Below are 19,886 nucleotides of genomic sequence, written 5' to 3' on the forward strand. Positions count from 1 at the left end.
ATTTTTTTATTTACCAAGATACGATTTTGTTATTCTAAATTCTGGAGATACGTGGATATCTAGACAAGGGGGTCTGTCCCAATTCCCCACCAACTCTCACCCTCCCTTAAAACGATAACACCCCCCTCTAAACGTAGGTCCGTCGTTTTTTCTTCGCTCAAACCGATCGAGCGATTTAGCTAGCGGGCGTAAACAGATAGCGAGAAGGCGGAATTCGCTAACATCGCTAAAGAATAAATCGGGCAATAAAAAGAAACTCTCTCTCACTCCTCGACATTCACCTGTCTATATGGAATTCAGCAAAACTGTTGTGGGTGCGGTACCACAGAAAAAATATATATTTATGTATATGTATATGGGTCTTGAGCAAAGAACAAATTTTGTCTCCATGAAACGAAAAATTTCCGTGAGCATTTGTGGATATAGTATAAGATTGTAGTGTGTTTTTAGGGGTTTAGGCTTGAGTTTTTTTTTCTGGAATGGGGGATGTAAATACAGGGTGTTTAAAAACGGGTGGAAGGACCAAAATACAAAGAAGTAGCTGTACTTACGGTCCTATCAACCTATTCCCGGAACACCCTGTATATCTAACAATATACGTTGCGAGGTTACGCGTATTTCGTGTTACTGGTTTTTAAGTTGACTTTCCGTTTCGTGGTTTGGATTTTTTTTTATTTTTCTGATATTATTTGACGTATTTTTTCTTTTGGTATGTTTTTGATATAATAAATAGTATGGCTAAGATATCACGGTTGGGTGGAGGTAAATGATACCATTCCCAGAAAATAACGTAATTTTTACTGAAGGTTTTTATCCTACCCTTTTGGGATTTGATTTCATAAAACCGATTATAAAGAAATTAGCCCCGGGTTACGACAGATAATTCAAACGATTTATTGAGGTTGAAATAGAAAAAAATAAAAAACGGTATTTACTTTGATTTCTAAACATTAAAAAAAAATAAATAAATAAATAGAAGTTGGATAATATTGAAATCTCCAAAAGAAAAAAATTCACGTTGATAAGGGGAAGCTACCTTCCAGGCGCAAAGTATTACATGTATTCCTTACCAGCCCCTGTAGAAATGTTTACCGTGCAACATAGCGGTGTTCAGGGAAAAGCTGCTATACAGGGGCAAAACGAATTTAATATATATTGAGCAACATTAAATTACGTAATGGTTTCAGTAAAAAAAATTCGCCGTCATTCCTTAACTTAGAGTAATAGCCCCCCTTTTTCTTCGTTACCTTTTCTGAAACTAATTATTGCCAGGGTTAACTGAGTTATATACGACAATACGGTATGAAAAACAATTCGCGACGCGTTAACGAGGATAAAGATAAACCATTTGGAAAGAAAATAAAAAAGGATAGGCCTTAAAAGCCTTGCCGCAAAGCTAACTTATAGACTCGTAATAGAGAGATGGGGGGATAGGAAGAGGCAGAGAAGGAAGCCAGGAAGTGGAAAAGGCTCTTGGGAGAGAAAAGAAAATAAATAGGGCGTATCAACGGGGCATTTTCATAAATATTCATTGTTTTTCTCCCTGTCGGTTCTTATCATAAATGCGAACGCGTTTAAGGGGGGGGGGTGAGATTTTCGTTTTCTTTAAGAAAGATGGGGAGAAGCTGGCCGCGTCTCTCCCATCGTCTAAAGTAGATAGAACTGTAAATATATATATATATTGGCCAAAAAAAGAGGGATACCAGGGCTCTGACTAAAATAAAGCATCGAAGGTATAAGGTAGAAGTTTCTTCTCTAGCTAGCTACTATAGGATAACAGTGTTTAAAGGAAAGGTGAAATTCAAATAGATAAAGGTATCAAATTAGGGAATAAATAGGGTTTAAGTGTCACGTTAAATCATATCAATTAATCGAGGTATACGTAAATACTTTTCCTCGTGAAAGAATTCAATTCCAAAAACTTTTAACAATCATAAATGAGAAATTGTGAAATTACGACCACTAAACTATAATTAAAAACTTAATGGTTTAATTTAATACTGGAAAAAGTGGTTAGTTAGTTTGTTTATAATAAAACTAAGACACCGTTACTGATTTTAACTATTAATTAGCCTTAATCTTATACTAAAATTAGTTCCACGATTTCACTCCCTCTTTAAGAAAGAAGAGACTAGGGTCTAACCGGGGGGGGGGGAAGAGGGCGAAGAAGAATCCTAAATATCTCAATTCCGCTTATCGGCCGAATAACGATTAGGGTTGAGACTCTTTGAAATCCTTCTTCAGGGGGTCCGGTGATGCTCCGCTCCGCTCTCTAGCCATCCAGGATAAAGGGCTCTCTCTTATCGGGTCCTTTCTCTACCCTCCCAACATCCTACCCATCCCTAGCGCGCTTACGCTTAGCTTTAAAGACTGAGATTTGGTAACGTTCCTTTGGTTCTTGGGAGGATGGTGGTGGTGGAAACTGGCGGAAGACCAAGAGCGAGTGGGAGAAGGAAGAAAAAGAAGAAGAAGAAGAAGAAGGGATGAAGCTAGGATAGAGAGAGAGGGATGCGATCCGTCAAACGGAGATGTTGTTTCGGGAGGGGACTAAAATAAAACGGGCAAAAGATTTTGACGGCCAGGCCCGGATAAACGCCTATTTTTATATACTATTCCACTTTTTTTCTTTTTTTTTTTAACTCATCCTCTTCCATCCCTCCCTCTCTCTCTCTACTCTTTATCCTTATCCCGGAAGGGACTATAGTGTAGGAAAAGGGGGGTTGCAATGCCACGAGGAAAAGGGTATGATAGCCGAAGATGGGGATGGCATGCAACGACGGCTTTTTTACCAACAAAATGTAAATTTTTTTAGGGATTTTCCTCCCAAAGTTTTTTTTTGTATCTTTAAGTTTGGTTTTGGGGTTTTAGAAGACAGGACTTGATCCATATTGCGTGCCAGGGGTCGGGGGGAAAAGGGGACCCGTTCGCACTAGATGCGTTAATTTAGCGTGAAAAAAAAACAACATTATCTAATATAATTAAAAAAATAAATTAATTTGGTACACTCCTTATAAAGCCTAGTTAATTGTTAAAAATAATTAATTATCTCTAGTCCTTAAGATAAAATTAAGGCGTACACCCAAAAATTTCGACAGGGACTTTACCGGCTGGCTTACAGTAAATCTTTAGAGTTACGTTTTAAGAAGAAAATTATTGGGCGTTTACTAGAATATGCATGGGATCAGAAAAAGAGATTTTTCAAGATTTAAAAAAAAATATATCCATCAACCACACCCTTATCTAATACTCTTATAAAATATTATAAACTCTTCAGTTACGTTTAGTTTTAGCTCTGAAACATCGATTAAAATGGATGAATAAATTCCTAATGGGGGAATATTTGATCATCAAATTATTCCCAAAGAAGCTTACAGCTATAACATAAAAAAAAATCAAATGAAATATGCAAATTTTTAGTCTTGCTTGCATATTATTATTTTTTAAATATATTTAAAAAGAGGAGAATCCTTGCCTATTTTTTTTATTAAAGGTATAAAATTACCCATTAACAGATGATGTATTTTCTTTCCATCCCCATGCTCGGAATAAAAATCCATTTTGGCATTTGGAAGAAAAAAGAGAGAGAGAGAGAGAGAGAGAGAGGGAGAGAGAGAGATGAACGTAGACTAAAGAAACACAGAAAAGGAAGATGGGGGGAGGGTTTACAAAATCTCCAAGGGGAAAGAGTGAATTAAGATAGAACTCGTTAAGAGAAACGGGCGAGAGCAAAAAATGACGACGGAGGCTTTTAAAAATTTTCGGTAGGGATGGATGGGAAGAAGAGGAACACGGAATAAAAAGTTAAAAACCGAAAAGAGTGAACCGCCGCTGGATTGCGGTCATAGAATGGGTACAAAGAATATGTACCTTCAATTGGTAAATTAGTCCTTACTAAGATTGCAAAAAGTCGGAGGGAATGGTCTTCTTGCCAATGTAAAAACGTAAGTGCAGCGCATGACGGTGTGTTGGATGTAAGGGTGGGTGAAATAGATAATGGACGCGAGACCTTCCGGAGCGAGGCGTAATTTCGTTTGCCATTTTAATGGTAGCTAAGCTAAAACCGGGATAGGGGGGTCTATCCTTAATTTTACCTTGTTAAAGGGGTGAAAGAATAGGCTACTACTCTAAAAATAAGCAAGAATATTTATCTTACAATATTGCAGCTCGGGGAAAAAGGATTTTGTACAATACTGGACACCTTTACGATTTCCTACACATGAAAATAACTCTTAAATTAACCAACATTAAAACTTCTTACCCCCTTTAACAAAAGTTGAAACGAATACCTTTATATAAAAATCAACCCATTAAGTAACCAGCTCAGCTTTTAAAATGCCGGTATAAATAATAAAATTTAAAAGGTGTAGGTAGCTTCTGTAAAAGAGAAAAGTCACCCAAGAGTATTAAAAATACTCGAGGCAAGAATATAACGCAGAAAAAAAAAGAGAAAGACAAGAGAGAAAAGAGATAATGCACTGTTTTAAACCTAGTCTTTTAGCATTAACCCTTAAAAGAGTTAGTCCCTAAAATCGACTAACAACTAAAAATCTTTCTTCTAATTTTTGCTTACACGTATTAAGAGGTTGGGGGGGGGGGAGGCGAAGGAAAGCTCTTAGCATGCACCGCCAAAGACTAACAAAGTAATTAATGTCCTACTAATTAAGACAGCAAAAAATTAAAGAGATAATGAAGTCTCCTTTACGTAACAATCTTAAAATAGCTTGAATTTTGCAAGTTAAATCTTATTTTATTAATTTATTTTTCATTCCCTTTGAAGTATAGAGTTTAAAGTAAAAATTTAAGGTGGTGAAACTTTACCTTTTAAGGACTAAAAGCTTGGAATAAAATAAAAATTAAGGGAAAAAAGCTTTTTTTTCTCCTTAAAATTAAAATTAGGCGCTGACCAATTTCTTGGAAACTAAGATGGGGTAAATTAATCCGCTAAAAAGACGCCTTTCATCGTTTTTTATTATAATTTTTTTTCTAGGGTTGCTTCATTGCACAAAGAGTGGTTTTAAATTGTATTGGCTTAAGACTAGACTCTCATTATATAAACCCAGCCCGTAAAGGCAGAAGGTGGTAGAAAAAAAGCTGTAATTAATAGCAAAATATTAAAGGAGGACCCCACTAAAAACTTCCGGGAATTTCACTTCCTTAAAATTAAAAAAAAAAAAGCAGGAAAAAAAGGTATAGACGTCAGAACGTCGACTACCAAAGTGTAGCACCTTATATGGTCCTATTTATAAAATAAGTCTATTAGAGGAAAGACAAACCACAGAAGCTAGAGAATGCGCTTAGCGCATCATTCGATAGACTATAATTACGAAGATATCCTCAAAAGTAAATTAAACCTAAGTTATGACTATCCAAATTTCATTTCAACCATTATTTTAAACCATAAACGGTGGAGTTTAGAGTTTAAGCCCCTCGGAAAACACTACGGTATTTGTAACTAAAATTAATACCTCTTCTAGCGGTCACGTGGCTCAGGAAAACATTGAAGAATGTACAACTTTATATTATTATTATTAACTTCTGTTGGGATTAATTCGCCTCATTGTTACGTAGCAAATGCGAAAAAAAAAATTAGGCGAGCAAAATGAGCTAGACGACATTGCAGAGCCAAAGAGAAAAAAAATTAAGAGGAGATGAAATTGATGAAAAAAAAAGAGTAAAAAAGCTTTTAAGGTTTTAGGTTTCTCTCTCTCTCTCCTACAGCCTGTTAATGGCTCTAATGGACTTTAAATAGCTCTTTGGGGCCACCTCACTCTCTCTCTGTCTCTTTCCTCTTTCGCAGAAGCAATGTTCCTAGTATTTCTCTTTTAAAGCGAGCTTCGCAGTCTCCCAGGTCATCGCCGGCAGCGGGATATTTAAATCTCTTTGACACAAGTAAAAATCCCCTCCCCCCCATCCCATTCCACTTCGTATACGGTCACTCTCTCTCTCGGATCGCGATATTTCAATCCAGCTTCGTCGTTGGATAAAAGGGTTTGGAAGGAAAAGGGTAGTGATGGGAAGATAAAAGCGTTAAGCTTTATTACTTCTTAAAATATTTGCTAGGCATTATTAATTATGGAAGGAGCGTAGAGTCATAGTGATGATGCCCATAGAAATGGGGATGGGGATGAATATACATTCACGCTTTTTCACTTTTCTTATCGTAAAATACGTATTCGCACTCTGTCGTCTTTTCGATTGAAAATTTTAAAAGTAAAAAGCCTGACTAAAGAGTTCCAGCTTTTAAGTGGCGTGGCGTGGCGTTCTCTTAAAGTCGCAGTGAATGATTTAAACTAATTTATTTTGATGACAATTGAGTGCGTGGGAACATTCTACGAGGTAAAACGCGCGCGCAACATTGTTGCAAACGATTGTTTACACCCCCCATTCCATAGAAAAACCAGTATTATTTCCATATAGATAACCCTAATATTGCAATACACGTCCTCAAAATCACAAAATTAGTTAAAGAACAACTTACGGTAATCCTTTAGGTGCAGGATAACCAAATTGATGTCTCCAAACTTCAGCGATGAAACTTCTGCAGTAGTCATGTTTTTTATAGCAACTGAAGCAACGCCATGGGCAATGAGGCTAACTAATTCTGATCGTTGTATATAGCTTTTCCAATCCAAACAACAAAAGTTAGAAAGTCCGGGCCCAAACTGCAGGGCTGGACACTGGTGTATCGGACATTTGGTCACCAGATGGTCGGGAAGAGTTGCAGGAAAAGTGGTCAAGTCAAGCGTGCTTATTTTTCCTGGAAAAGTATAGAGAAATATATCGTTAGTCTTTTCTGACCATTGGGCTTAGTGTCCTCTGTTTATATAAATATAGATCCCAAAGGGGGTGTGCCGGTGTGATCGAGATATATAGAGCGAGAAATCATGGGTAAACTAGCCAGGGGTAAAGCCGATACAACGTGTCCGAGAGAAAAAAGATGGCTTTGAACGATCTTTCTTCTTCTTCGAACCGCGAAATGGTCATCAGGCCTAGCTGTCCCGTCCAGGTGGCGAGGACACCCGAGCTAGCCCTATACCGCTCCCGGCTGTCGATGGTATCGTCAAAGCGCCTATATCCGTTGACTGGACTCTGCTGGCTAACTTTGATAGCCGCTGGTCACGTAAGGATTTAGATACATGACGTTATTAATAAATGTCTACCCCTATCTGCTTTTGTAAGGCAAAAATGGCGATATTCTGTATCTATCCCCCATCCCCCTACGAGTTACAATATTGATTGACGATTTTTGTAACTTGATCAGACTTTTTTCAAGAAACAATAGTTGAACATTGAAACTCTGGTTAGATTAGGGTTGAAATGTATCAAATTGTATTAATAAAGGAACTTTATCACTATTAAAAATGAGATAGATTTGTATGCGTAAATATTAGAAGTCATTGTCTATTGGCCAAGGCTTAATGTTGAGAACCTTTTAAACCCTTCTTAACCTTATCGCTTGGAATACTTAAAGAAATCGGCTTAAAAAACATCAATATACATTTTTTTCCACACTTTAAGAAGTTATTAACATAAATTCTACTTAAATTAAATAATTTACCTATCAAAACATCAGTTAACAGGTAAAAAGATCCCGCGTTAAATTGCAAAACTTATGACTGTGAAGTCCGAAAGAGCAGACGCACGCGCCGTATGCCTACCCGTATTTCGAATATTTCAACTTACACGCGCCCTCTAGCGATGGAGAAAATTAAAATTATGCCGGTATATTTGAAAAACTCGAGAAACAACTTGTACAACAAAGTTTACACGAATGAATATTCATAAAATTAAACCAAGAATAGGTACTTAACACCCCGGAATGTTACTAAATATCTATAGAACTATTATTATAAGGGAACAAAGGTAAAGTTTACCCTGAAAAAGTAATTTAATTAGATAATAAAAACAAAGATGAGGAACATGTGGGCTTTTCTTGTAGACCTAACAAGCATCTACCATAAAAAAATCTCTTACTCCACCCAATATATTATCAAAATTGTAATTCAATTAAGGGGAACAACGCCGTAACATAATATAATAATCATAACTACAGCGGAAAAAAAATCAACCCCATCCTTTTCCCTTCACTCAGTTGAAAAAAATATAATTGCTATCAATTAGATAACGTAACTTTTGTTTTCAATCAAAACTCTGGTATGAAAGAGAAAGAAAAAAAATCACCCTTTATCCAACCAGGGCCCTGCTCCTGAAAAAAAGGGGTGCAAAATAATTGCTGCAAATTACTTTATACCAAGATTACACTTTTTTTTACGCAACCCATAGCAATAGGAATTCCTAAAGATAATAAAACTCTGGTAGAACCCTTTATGATAACATAGGCACGTTAAGATTTACCATCCCATACCCAATTTACAATGAGAAAATAATAGACGAAGCCTATAATTTGAAGTTAGGATCGTAATTTTCATTGTAAATTTGAAGAACACTTAAAATTCTAAAAATAAATTGATCAAATAAATGTTTTGCCACCAATTCATAGCTAATTTCAGTTTATGATAAATAAATTTCACAATTATACTTCAAAGTAGGTAGCTGCCTGTAACTGTACACAGGTGTAACACGCGCTGAACTTAATAATACTACCCTAGTAGGTTCTAAACTCACCTTCGAATAAAAACTTTTTAATATCTTTTAAAGGGTTGTATGTAAAATGTTTTTAACCCGCTCGGAGCATCATTTCTTATCTCGTCCTGGGTAAGGAGCAAAGAAAAAAAAAGAGTGAAAAGTTTTTTAAAAGAAGGTACGCCGATTGACCGTTTGACTTCGCTTTGCACCCACCACCGATGTTAAAAAATAGCTTTACTGCGCCTTATCTGCGTTTAGAAGGAAGTGGGATATTTTAAGGTGCTAAAGATGCTAAGGAAGAAGCGCCCTAGTAAGAGAGGGTGATTACAAGAAAACTCCAGGAAGGTTTTTTTTTTTTACTTCTTCGGAAGACTGATATAACAGACCGGGTATTGTATCCTTAAATACCTAGAACGAAACCCGGTGCATGCTGGGGAAGGGAATATATATATATATATATAGAAAAGCGTTGGAATTGATAAGGTTATCTACGTTTTATTTGCTTCCCCCTACGTTACTTCCCCCATCTCTAAGTAATTCTTTTTCCACAAACTATCTCTTCTCTCCGCTCTCATTTTTCTACATCCTAAAAAAAAAACCGCGGCTCGGGCTTTTCTTATTGTATCTTTACAGCTTGAATGAAAATTCTCTACGATTTTTTTCTTTAGGTTTAGTTCGCATTAGAGTCAAATTAATTAAAGGGTTAAATGTAGTTACAATTTAAAATTAAAGTCTAATCCCAAATGATACGTTTTCAATTGATATTAAATGTTTACGTTGATTTTTACATCATAAACCAATAGATGTTATCAGAACTGAAATTAAATAACTTCAATTAAAATAATTAGGTAGATAATCGTTTGCGAAAATTAAAAAAAAAATGAATTCCAGTTCAAAAACTTCAAAGGATACGGCTCCATACATTAGATAGAACAGAACTTTCTCTCTAATAACTTTTAAAACAAATCCAGGTAATCTAAAGAGTAATTAGGCTTAGCATATATATTAAACAACAACCTAATGCGATCAGGCTTTACGCATCATTGATAAAAAAATAATGAAAAAAAAATAAAATGAAAAAGTTAGGAAGCGAGGGGAACATAGTCGCTGGCAAAGTAGTAGATGAATCGGGTTAGAAAAGGAGCGCATTCCGGGACCGCCTTTAATTTCTCTACGTGAGAAATTTTCCCTCTCTCACTCACTCTCTCTCTCGTGCAGCACGCGTGTTTCCTCCAGTCTTTTACCCTTAAACATTTTTTCTTCCTTTTCCACCCCTTTCCTTTTTTTCACGAATCTCTTTCCGGAAATCCCCGTGCTCTCTCTCACTCTCTCATCGGGTGCCCGGGGTACAATTTAATTACGCATTCGAAATACAGCAAAGCTAGACTACTCTCCCTTATAGTACAGATTCCCTTTTCTACTTAGCGTGTACGAGGGGTAAAAAAAAAAAAAGTAAAAAAAAAAGAAAACCTCCGCTCAAGACTCTGCGTTCCATTTATTAAAGGGCGGATGACGCGCAGCGCGGCGTGGGTGAAAGAACGGAACGGACCGGGAACAAAAAAAATTCTGTAGGAAGAAGGGGGTAGATCTCCTTTTTAATACCAGCGTCAGGTTATTACGGTATACGGATCTCTGGCCTTCAGGTATGCCGTTATGAAGAAACGTGATTTTCCAGATAATTTCAATAAGAGAGCTACGAGAAAAAAATATACCCAGGGAATGAGAGCCAAAAAAATATATTCAACCAAATTAAAAAAAACCGGCTGGTTTTTTTTCCTAGCTAATATATTAATCTTTTATTACTTTAAATCGTGATGTAATTATTAACCACCGTATTTTTAAAACCATAAAAACGAAATTACAATGTAATTCCCTAAATTCAAACTATAAAATTGCTATTTTTGTCTAAGAAATGTTTCATTAATTTTTAAAGCAGACTCACGGGGAAAGCTCGCATTTAGGGGTAAAACAAAGCATGCATTTCGTACGAGCGCCTGTAGAAATGTTTTAGCCGCCGCATTTTAGTGTTTACGAAAAAGCAACCATATAGGGGCAACTGCTATTTCGTCTAAGAAATATTTCAATAATTTTAAAAGCCGACTCACGGGGGAAGCTCGCATTTAGGGGTAAAACAAAGCATGTATTTCCTACGAGCGCCTGTAGAAATGTTTTACCCGCCGCACTACAGTGGTTACGGAAAAGCAACCATAGAGGGGCAGATGCTTTATTAAAAATTCACTAAACCTAAATACTTAAATGCCCTTTAATTTAGGTTTAAGTTAATCAAACAAGAAATTTAATAAATCATAACGTACTTTTCCATTTCACGCGGCCGTTTCTAACCTTAAAGACTTAAAACGTGAATAATTTTAAAGGATTAACTAAATAGGTCAATTTCATCGAACCTAATTAAACTAATATTATTTTCACACTCATTCCTTATAGGTTGTTTGGTACAACGGGACTATGTTCAGCGTGCAATAAAACGATACCGGCCTTTGAAATGGTCATGAGAGCCAGGGGTAACGTCTACCACCTTGAATGCTTCGCCTGCCAGCAATGCAACCACAGGTTCGTAAAGTATACATCCTTCCACTCTAAACTAAAGCCTTAGTCCGCGCAGCTATAACCAAGGCTTAGCTCATTAAAAAGAAATTGATTTTACTGCAAGGCTAAGCAAAGCAGAAAACCGTACAGGCTCTTGTACATCTTACAAAAATAATCTTAATTGGAAAATAATTACGAAGCGAAAATTAAAACTTTTGCTCGTTTAACTTTTCAAGGAGTGAACTTGCCAAGCAGGCTTGGAAAAATGGAAACCCCCTAGATAATAAAGGACTGTTACTGGGGGGGGTGCGAGAGGGTTTAGGACTAAAAGGAAAGAAAAACGGGGGAAAATGAACCCTCCAAGCTACTGAGGGGGGCCATGAGGGTTAAAGCGTGATCGTCTAATTAGTTCTCCACCGACCAAATAAGGTATTAAAAGACGGGAGAGGTAAAAAAGGAATTCTACAACTTGTTAATTTAACAAGGTATCTCTACAAGATCATTATCTTTTAGAAAGCCCCAATTCCCCCCCCCCAACGAGAACTTGGACCAGAATTGGAACCCCTTGTGCGCGAGGGGTTGTGGAATAACGAGATACATCGACATACTTATTGAAGCACACGGTTCCATATTAAACCAGTGTAAAGGTGTCCCCAACCATGCACCCTTTAACCTAGTATTTTATAATCCAAAGAGTATTCGCGCCTAACGACACCCCATACGCGCTGATCGAGAAAATACAATTGAATACAGTATATCGAAGTAAGCCTAACCAAAATAGTTAACCTTTGCCACGATCCCTCTCCTTTAACTTCATTCCATGGACGAATCCGAATGAAATTTCTATATATATGATGGTATAGGTATATGGATTTGGGGTTAATTGGGTCCACCCGGGCCTTGTTATAGGATAGGGGGAAGAGACGAGCGTCTTCCCGCCGTTTGCCACCGTGTTTGGCGAAGCTAATTTTAATTGGGATGCCTAATGAACGAAAGATTTTTCCCTCGATTCCCAAATTTCTTCGTAAAGAAGCTTAGGTTTTAGTTAGAGACGTAAAATAACGTTGGGAAAGTTTTAAAAAGAGGAGAGAAAACGTCATCTCCTTGGTAACACCGTCGAGTTAAAGAATTAAATATTTTAAAAATGTAATTAGGTAGGGTGCGGCGTTTTGATTGAAAGTATGACGCGATCAATATGTCATCTTTCATAACACAGTTGGCGCGTGGGTTAAGCGTAAATAAAGGCGGGGAATAACATAACGCGTGAAACGATCGAAAAGGTCAGTCGGGATAAAACTTTCATACCGAGAGAAAAAAAAACATTATATTATATTAATTAGTTTGGAGCGTTTTGGGATTTCTTTTCGGAGTTAACTTCTACTTTGGGGGGTTTATTCGGTATAAAGTGTCCTAGATAGTCGAGATAAAAGTCAAAAGGTTAGATCTAGCTAAAGGGCCTAGAGCCGGGGCGGTGGAAGGACAAGGAGGAAAAGCAATTGGAAAGCTAATTGAGCCGGGAAATCTCCGGAGGGAAAACGGACGATGCAACGATCCGAGTAGGATATAGGAGGTCTGTATATAGTATTTTCTCCGAATCTCCGTCGAGAGTTTGACCGTCCGCTTTCGGCTGACCCCATCAATATCCGAATGACCGGAGAGAGAGAGAAAAAATATACTGTAGACTAGTACTGATATATGAAGAAGGTATATATATATGGTCAGTCTTATTCTACCCCTTGGCTATTTCATGGGGATGGGTTCCTGGAATTCCGAATTTGGACAGTTGCGTTGCGTTATACAAACATCGATACAACGTGCAGGTATACCATAGTAAACGTTTAAAAAAATTTAGGGTTTGCAGTAAAAAAACTGTCGCGTTTGAATGGACAAATGTCCCACCAAAGTCAATTTTCTTCTTTTTAGAGCGAGAGTTAATCAGATTTGGTGTATGTCTTCTCAATTTGCAGATTCTGCGTGGGTGATAAATTCTACTTGCACGAGAACAAGATTCTGTGCGAATACGATTACGAGGAGCGCATGGTCTTCGCTAACTTGCCTTACACGTACAATCTTGCTCATTTGAAATGTCAACCACCTCCCCATCCCTCGAGTAACGGAGGTGGTCCGGGCGCCCAAGGCGGTCCGCCCGGTTCGGGAATCGGCGGTCCCTCATTGCCTTGCAACCCGGGCTCGGGTCAAAATCAAATAGGACCATCTCCCGGGACAGGAGGAGGCAACCAAGGAGGTGGACCCCCTAATAACGGACCGGGACCTCCGCAACAACCACCTCCTACGATGACCAACGGAAATACCACCGGGGCAAACGGACCGGACGACGGATCGAGCGGCTACGGTAGTGCAGATTCCAACTTTGACGGCAAATGACGACGGCTACGTCATTGACCCAACTGAACCGAATAAAACCGAGATCATGGCGTTATAACCACCCCAAATTATGAATAGACTATTTCTATGGAAGATACGCTAGAGTCGAGCCTGCTTTTTGTGGAATCGGTTTTACATTCAAATCTGGTATCCACCAAAGACAGCCACGATTAAAAAATGTCACGGAAAAAGTCCTTTTCATCTACACATTAGGGTTAATTATCGCGCCAAATTTCTCTGTAACTTTCCGTTTATCATGAGGATATCTATAGTTCGGATCAGATAGGTCAATGATGGTGTAAACCGCAAATGAAAGCATTTCATAACAAATATCAGTTGCCAAGTTAGTGGTGTTAAATCGAGAGAGATTAAAAATAAGGGGCCAAATTAATTAGGGCTCGCCATTATCTTGGTTGGTAATACATTTTTTGAATTATTAAACGATTAAAAGACGTTGGACTTTGCCTCTCGTTACAAGAAAAAAGTTATAACTCCCCCAATTTATATAGTCATAAAAACAATCTAAGTTCCACCCAAAAGAATTTGGTATAATTTTGGTTCCTAAGACTCCATTGAGTATAGCCAAAAATGGCGGGTTAAATAATGGTGAAAATATACAAAACAAATTAAAAAGAAAAAAAAAAAATCAAATACTCAGAATAAAGAGGTTATTTAAAAGATTATTAAAATTGTTTTCTCGGAATCTAGTCAAAAACCGTTTTTAGAGGAAAAGTTTAAAATTATTCGTTACTGCAATAAAATATTGTTTTTTTAAAAAATAAATGAAACCCAATTAATTTTTGAATGTTAATACTCAGAAGAAGAAAAAAAAATAATAAGTAATAATTAAAAATGTAATAACTTGTATAGATTATGTAATTTTCTTTTCGTGTAAATTTCGACAAAGGATCATTTGTAAATAATAATAAAAAAAAATACTTCGATCCTCCTAATTTTTCAATCGTTTAGTTAATAAATGTTTTAAAGTTGTGATTAATTTCATATATTGATTATTAAATTGGTATATAATTAATTAATTTTACGTTAACTAGTAGGAGTCTAACATGGCTTAAAATATTCAACAAAATATTTTTTTTTCAAGAAATTTTTAAAATTCAACTTTTCGATATCCGTTTAAAAATCAAAATTAAACCCATAGAACACAGAGCTCCCTATTCTTTAATAATAAGTCTGCGCGCGGTCAAACTTACAAAAGGTCAAAGTTCAAGGGGGCGAAATATCATTCTCTCTCCGGCTAAATATTATATTAAGCCCGAGAGACAGAGAGAGAGAGAGAGAAGAAAAATCGAATTGACTTATAAATATAGTCTAGAACTTTAGATAGACGGTTTACGGATCTTAAAATGGGCCCCAGGATAGATACCGCGTGCAATACAAAAATAAGGGTATATAAAACCGGGAGAAAATTGCATTGGTAAGGAGGGGGGATGAAAATTCAGGGTTTTTAATCGAAACGAAGGTTACCGTAGGTCCTTATACTAAGAAATTCTGGCACGCGCGAAACTTGGGGGCATATTACGTTTTCACATCTTCATATTTTGGTGAGAGAGAGAGAGAGAGAGAGGGTAAAAATGGCTTCGATCCTTCGTTCGATGCCTCCCTAAGGGATATTAAACGGCCCTTTCGATATAGAAGAACACGACGCGAGGGTGTTCGTAAGCCCCCTCCTAAAACGAATAGATCGAGGGGGTTCTCTCTGCCCCTTTTTTTAATAGTAAACTTCACTCCAGGGAAAATAAGAGGCATGCAGGGATGAAGGAAGGAAGATCGCGCATTTATGAAAAAAAACTTCTCTGATCAAAAATTCCCCAACGAATTACGCCGCGCGTTTGCCGCCCTTCCCCTTCTATCTTTTCCCGATGGGAGAGAAAAAGTTGGACAGAAATATTATCGCGTATTTATTGATAACTGGTTCTCTTCTAAAGATGCTCGGGATGGAGATGGGGGATGCGAGAGAGCAGAGAGAGAGGAGAAAATGATCGAAAGTGGATGGGATCTCACTCTTTTTTTTCTACTATAGATGAAGCCATAGGCCAAACTTCCCAGAAGGGACGCGAATGATAGTCGGTAGGGTTTCTAAATTTTTATTTATCAATTTTTATTTTTATTTTTTTTTTTTTTTTGAAGAAGAAGAAGAAGAAGAAATCATTCGGAGTTTGCTGGGTTACGAAACGTTCAATGTAATAGACGCGTTGAAAATAATTATAAATGCCTTTTCATAATTTTCGGTTATGAAAAATTAAACTCGGTACTAAATTATTCACTGAATAATTTAAATACTAGCGTCTTGATGGCACTTTAGTTTGTTTATTTTAGTTTTGTAATTCTCTAGTCAATAATCTTAAAATGGGTAATTAAAGAGAAACAATCGGCAAATGAAAATTCTCTCTTAAAATTTAGTTTCTATATACAGCAAACTTGGAATGACTTAACGGATAACCTACACTTTCGTGATTTCTGCAAATTTCTAGCGAACTTGTGGTTAGAGTACTAACGTACAGGCCTAATCTAAAATAACTTCTAGGAAAATAGTAGAGTTGGGAAAACGAAAAACGTCCTAAACCTTTCCCCCAAATATATTTGGATGGAAGTTATGAATCTGGCGAAAGGCTTACGAATGACGTTCTCGCACCTGTTCCATTACCTTTACCATCATTCCCTAGACCCTCACGAACAACTTGAGCCCCGAAATGTGACGTAGCCGGGAGAGAATATTGCCCACCCGAATGTCTCTAGAGTTACATTATGGCTGTAAAGAAGACGAGGCGATCAAATATTCAAACGGGGGGCTCATACTTTATTAGCGGAGACGATCTTTTCCAACGACCAGGGGAGCAAACAAGATAGGATACTAGATGGACATAATTTGATTCGAGGAAACTCAACTTTTTCTTTTCAGACTTCATATACTCGGGAGACTGACGTGATGTACAAGAATGTTTGGAAAGATATCTTGTAAATTATTTCTAAGAAAGGGGCATAACCACCATCCGGAAAAAAATATAGATTTCTTATACTTTTCAATCTTTAAGCAGCGATAGATTTCATCTGATTGAAGGTAAGGGGAGGGGCTTAAAATTTTGAAGAAAAACAACCCCGCCCGCATACCCGTCAACCGTTCAGAACATGCATCAAGAAATTGTTTACATTGTGGTCAATGTCACGTTGCTTCAAAGTTGAAATATATTACGCGTGACGTCATGGGTCCTCCCCTTTAATTCAAGCAGAAAACGTAAAATGAAAGGCCTAAGCCTAACTCGGAGTTTCCGATTAGAGTTCCAGTTATTTTTAAGGAAAGTGGGAAGCGACATATAGGTCGCGTCGGCTACGGAGTATAATTCGGCGATTATTAGCATAGCGCGCAATCCGAAACATTAATTATTAAAGGCCATATACAGCGTCGTTAAAACGAAATGTCTAAAATGCTTAAACACGGAGAAGCAATCCAATTAGGCCTCCTCTTCTCCAGTACAAGCTAGCTCGCTCGCTCGCTCATTTCGCTTTGCACTTCACTTCTTACTCGGCGCGTTCAAACAGTCTAACGTAATCTGAAATATTCGAGCAGAACGTAACCGTTCGGCCTCGGTTTCGCAACCCCCTCTATCCATCCCAATGACAACTTAGATTGTCATAGTTTCATTTCAATCCGGGCTAATAGCCGAATACTTCACCCCCAATTTAAGATCGCGTTAGGTGGCCGAAAGAGAGAGAGGGTACGCGCTTTCGGTCGGCATAAGCGTTTAATTAAATCAATGACGCATTTGATAATTGAGTACGCGACCGTTTAGGTAATGAAGGCCCCCGTCGGACCTGCAAGGATAGGGGGGGCGGTTGAGAAAAGGGACATAAAGGGGACTAAAGGGTTTCTAGCTAGTAAATAGAATAGAACGGAATGCGCAAAATGTGGAAGAGAAAGGAGAGAGAGTCAGACTGAGATTTCAGTGTGATTAAAAGGTACACCACTTTCGGTTCCATTTACAGGAATTTGAATTAGTGGAGAAGCAAATTATTTGAAGTCAATACAACCAAAAACAAACAAAGCCCAGAATTTTCTGTTGACAATATTGTGGATTATCAAATAATTCTGTGAAGTATGTGACAATACTTGTGGATTCTCAAACAATTCTGTCAAGTATGTGACAATATTTGTGGATTCTCAAACAATTCTGTCAAGTATGTGACAATATTTGTGGATTCCCGAACAATTCAAATAACAATGTAACAATATTTGTGGATTCCCGAAACAATTCAAATAACAATGTAACAATATTTGTGGATTCCCGAAACAATTCAAATAACAATGTAACAATATTTGTGGATTCCCAAACAATTCTGTTAACTACATGAAAATATTTTCTGACCCCCAAACCATTCTGTGAACTATGTGGCAATATTTTCTAATTCCCAAAAATCTCTATGAAAATCTCCCCTGCAATCGCGTTTTACTTCATAGTAATGACTTTCATCCACATCTTACAGCTTTGTAATACAATGAAAACTCGAAGTGAAATGAACTTGGACGAGTTAAATTAAAGCGAAGCCGTCAATGAGGAAGTATAGTATATAGTATAGAGAAAAGGGTCGTACGTTTCGCAGCACATTGGAATATTTGTGGATATATACGAGAAGAGAGAGAAACTATACATTAGCAAAGTGTACCGTGTTTAAAAGGGTTTGGAAAAACACGTTGTACGCTATTAACGAAATGGATCCTAACCAACCATCATCAAAACCACGCACTCAGCCCCCTCTCCCCTCCCCCTAAGTCCCCGCGCCCTTAACGGAATTCGTTAGCTTTCCTTTTCTCTTTCAGGAATATACGCAACCTTCCATTCCAAGCCGTTTCCAGTCACGATTAATATTAAGAAGCGTCGTACGTAACACTGGTTTCAAAGTACGTCAACGACACGACAAATATTTGAACACAAATGTACGTATCCGAGTTTAAAACACATTTTTAAGGGTAAACATTCAAAAAGATCATTTCATACAAAACGTTTCCATCTAGTACGTAGAAAAATAAATGTTAACTTTTGTAGAACATTGCGAATCATGCATAAATTAAGATTTTTATCCGATAATACTCATCGATATCATTAAAAACTGTACTTGTAAATGTTCAAATTTAACGGGTTAAAATTCAGAGGTGTTACCAAATCAAATGGAGATTGAGGAAGCTCTGAGTCTCTGACAGCCCAAACCGTATTACATAAAAGGCTGAAATTTGGCAGGTACGTTCCTCTTAAAGTAGTACCTAAAATTCAGAGGTGTTTAACCGAAATTCGTGTTCCCAAATCAAATGGAGATTGAGGAAACTCTGACAACCCAAACCGTTTTACACAAAAGACCGAAATTTTGCAAGAAAGATTTTTATAAACCACCGCCATCTTGAAAAATGACGGTCAAAAGCTTAAAAAACCTTTATGGATTTCATACACTTTTTCCCTATATCCTACAGACGGGCCTAATGGATTTAAGGGTTAGCTTCACCGCCATCTTTAAATATGGCCCTCAAAAAACTAATAAAAATATCTTGACAGGCAAAGTCCGCGTGCCTTTGTTACTAGCAATAAAAAATAAAACCGACTTCGTTAATTTTGACCTCTGAAATAGCTTTCATATCAGTTTAAGCAAACGTTTCACCTTCACTTTAACGACAACGTAAATTCGCGACTGAACACGTGGTTACATTAGTTTTTGGGGGAGGGGCTGAACGGGAAGAGACGTATTTAAGAGAAAATGTATTATTCTAATCAAGTTCCGCTTATAAGGGGTAGGGTAAGGTACCAAAGCGAATAAGGTATTTTTTACATACTATAAAATCCACACCCAACCGTTTTCGTTCCTAACTTCCTTCGGAAACTGAAAAACCATGTTCTCTTCGCGAGGTTTTTTTTTTCTTCCTTTTTTTCCATTCTAGACTCCGTATTCCTCCCATTGTAGAATCACGCGAAAGTTTTTCTGTTTTACATATAGACATTTCCAACCCTGGTTTTCACCCCGCCTTTAACAATGTTAGCAATTATCGAAATTAAATACTTTATCAAAGTCGAGTAAAAATATGGCTCGAAAGTTGAATAAAAATAATTGATCGAAAATAAAGGGGAACTATATGAGAATAATACGAACGACATCTAACGGATACGAATCATTACCGCCCTGAAACAAAAGGTTTTACAAAGCTAAAGAGAGAAATAGGGTGTTTGAAAAGAACAGAAAAAAAAAACTATACCCCATGCATACATAACTTCCTTTAATAATCAGAGAAAGGGGTCGCGGGAATATGAAATGTACCTAATATAGGGTATTATTGTAATACCAGAGAAAAATTGCACGGGGTTTAACAC

The 19,886-nt window shown here is 37.2% G+C and overlaps 1 protein-coding gene and 1 long non-coding RNA gene across 4 annotated transcripts in view; one reads left to right on the forward strand and one right to left on the reverse strand.

Moving 5' to 3' along the window:
- Positions 1-14,471, forward strand: part of LOC149717674 (uncharacterized) — a 67,887-nt gene extending 53,416 nt beyond the window's left edge. For all 3 annotated transcript variants that reach the window (XM_089840497.1, XM_089840502.1, XM_089840492.1), the window contains exons 4-5: positions 11,032-11,157; positions 13,101-14,471. In XM_089840497.1, coding sequence (XP_089696623.1) covers positions 11,032-11,157; positions 13,101-13,518 — 544 coding nt within the window. In that variant the 3' untranslated portion in view covers positions 13,519-14,471. The remainder of the gene's footprint in view (positions 1-11,031; positions 11,158-13,100) is intronic.
- Positions 1-19,886, reverse strand: part of LOC149717669 (uncharacterized) — a 180,873-nt gene that overhangs the window by 127,800 nt on the left and 33,187 nt on the right. The window contains exon 5 of the long non-coding RNA XR_016367242.1: positions 6,479-6,757. This is a non-coding gene — a long non-coding RNA (uncharacterized LOC149717669). The remainder of the gene's footprint in view (positions 1-6,478; positions 6,758-19,886) is intronic.

The sequence above is a fragment of the Phalangium opilio genome, unplaced genomic scaffold, assembly GCF_054372755.1.
Source record: "Phalangium opilio isolate 3A_F unplaced genomic scaffold, DU_Popi_V2 ptg000003l_1, whole genome shotgun sequence".
NCBI classification, from domain to species: Eukaryota; Metazoa; Arthropoda; class Arachnida; order Opiliones; family Phalangiidae; genus Phalangium; species Phalangium opilio.